The sequence below is a fragment of the Salvelinus sp. IW2-2015 genome, unplaced genomic scaffold (genome assembly GCF_002910315.2).
Source record: "Salvelinus sp. IW2-2015 unplaced genomic scaffold, ASM291031v2 Un_scaffold10290, whole genome shotgun sequence".
NCBI lineage: Eukaryota > Metazoa > Chordata > Actinopteri > Salmoniformes > Salmonidae > Salvelinus > Salvelinus sp. IW2-2015.
Window position 1 is genome coordinate 3,920 of NW_019951548.1, and position 1,685 is coordinate 5,604.

The 1,685-nt window shown below is 47.4% G+C and overlaps 1 protein-coding gene across 1 annotated transcript; it reads left to right on the forward strand.

Moving 5' to 3' along the window:
- Positions 1-712: 712 nt before the first annotated feature.
- Positions 713-1,597, forward strand: LOC139027343 (vomeronasal type-2 receptor 1-like; the record flags this gene model as incomplete). Its single annotated transcript, XM_070442460.1, has 2 exons — positions 713-1,075; positions 1,317-1,597. Coding segments are annotated over exons 1-2 (397 nt in total), but the record flags the coding sequence as incomplete, so codon positions are not given.
- Positions 1,598-1,685: the final 88 nt, after the last annotated feature.

Consider the following 1,685-nt stretch of genomic DNA (forward strand, 5'->3'; position numbering starts at 1 on the left):
GTGCTCACTGACCCATCTTCTATTTACAGGATGGATTCCCGTGAGTTGCGCTACTCGCGCGCCATGGTCTTCGCAGTTGAGGAGATAAACAACAGTTCGTACCTTCTACCGGGTGTCACGCTTGGTTATCAAGTGCACGACTCCTGCGCCTCGGTCCCTATGGCTGTGAAAGTGGCCTTCCAGCTGGCTAACGGCCTGGACCCAATGTTTGATACCGGAGAACAGTGCTCGGGGTCGGCTACAGTGACAGCTATCATTGGCGAGTCTGCCTCCACGCCTACCATCAGCATGTTGCGCATCATCGGCCCTTTCGGCATTCCTCAGGTAAACTCCTGTGGAAAGAAATCATTCAGCTTCTTCTAATTTACTATATTCCTAGTGTATATTCTCCTCTCTTTCAGGAAATCCTCTTAACTTCCTGTAGTCCAACTGTATTCTCCTCTCTTTCAGGAATATACATTTCTGTGTGAAATTATGTGGAGAAAGGCATTTGAACTTAGACTGAGGACTATGAGTCTGGAGAACGTCTTTTGCCATTTAAACATGATCTGAGGACTATCTTTCATAGGCTAGGTTGTTATTGGAGACCAGGGATTAGTTTCACACTTTGTGTATCCTTTTCATTCTGGCCTAATGAAAAACAATGAGTTGGCTTATTATTATTAAAGTCTCCCTAACATCAAACTACATAGCTAAATAAAAAAAGCAGGAAGTAGCCAATACATTAGAGTTGTTAGGGCGACATGATGTTCTTTCTTTGTTTTCGATTGTCTGTTTCTACCTAGGTAAGCCACTCTTCCACCTGTGCGTGTCTGAGTGATAAGAAACAGTATCCAACCTTCTTCAGAACCATCCCCAGTGATCAGTTCCAGGCTGCCGCTCTGGCCCACCTCATCAGGCACTTCGGCTGGACCTGGATTGGGGCGGTCCGTTCCGACTCTGACTACGGTAATAACGGGATGGCGGCTTTCCTACAGGCAGCACAAGAGGAAGGRATCTGTGTGGAGTATTCTGAAGCCTTCTCCCGTACCAACGCACCCAGCAGAGTGCAACGGGTGGCCGACGTGATCCGCAGGTGATCCGTGATTACATTTGACCTTTTCATTCATACAAATGCAAGACTGTATTTATAAAAAATACTATTGTTATTAATTTCTCTCTTTTCCCAAAGCTGATCTGTGAGACCAACATGATTTGCATATCTTAAACGTGTCAAAAGTGTTGATTAATACTAATGTTCATGTTCACTTCACTGAGACATTCCAATGAATGATAAACATGACAAGCATGTGTTATGATATAATCATGTTCCCCAGCTCCACAGCCCGGGTGGTGGTGGCATTCGTAGCCTCTGGGGACATGAGAATCTTGCTGGAGGAGATGGACCGCCTGCCCTCTCCTCCCCGCCAGTGGATCGGGAGCGAGACCTGGGTCACTGACCCAGATATGCTGCGCTTCGGCCTGTGTGCCGGGGCCATCGGCTTTGGCATCCAACGCTCTGTCATCCCCGGACTCAGGGACTTCCTCCTGGACCTCTCCCCACAGAAGGTGTCCAACTCTCCCCTGCTCACAGAGTTCTGGGAGGGAGCCTTTGGCTGTCAGTAGACTAGATAGATAGACTTAGAAGATAGATAGAATAGTCGATTAGATCGCATAGATGCATAGATGATACCTATCACCAGCCG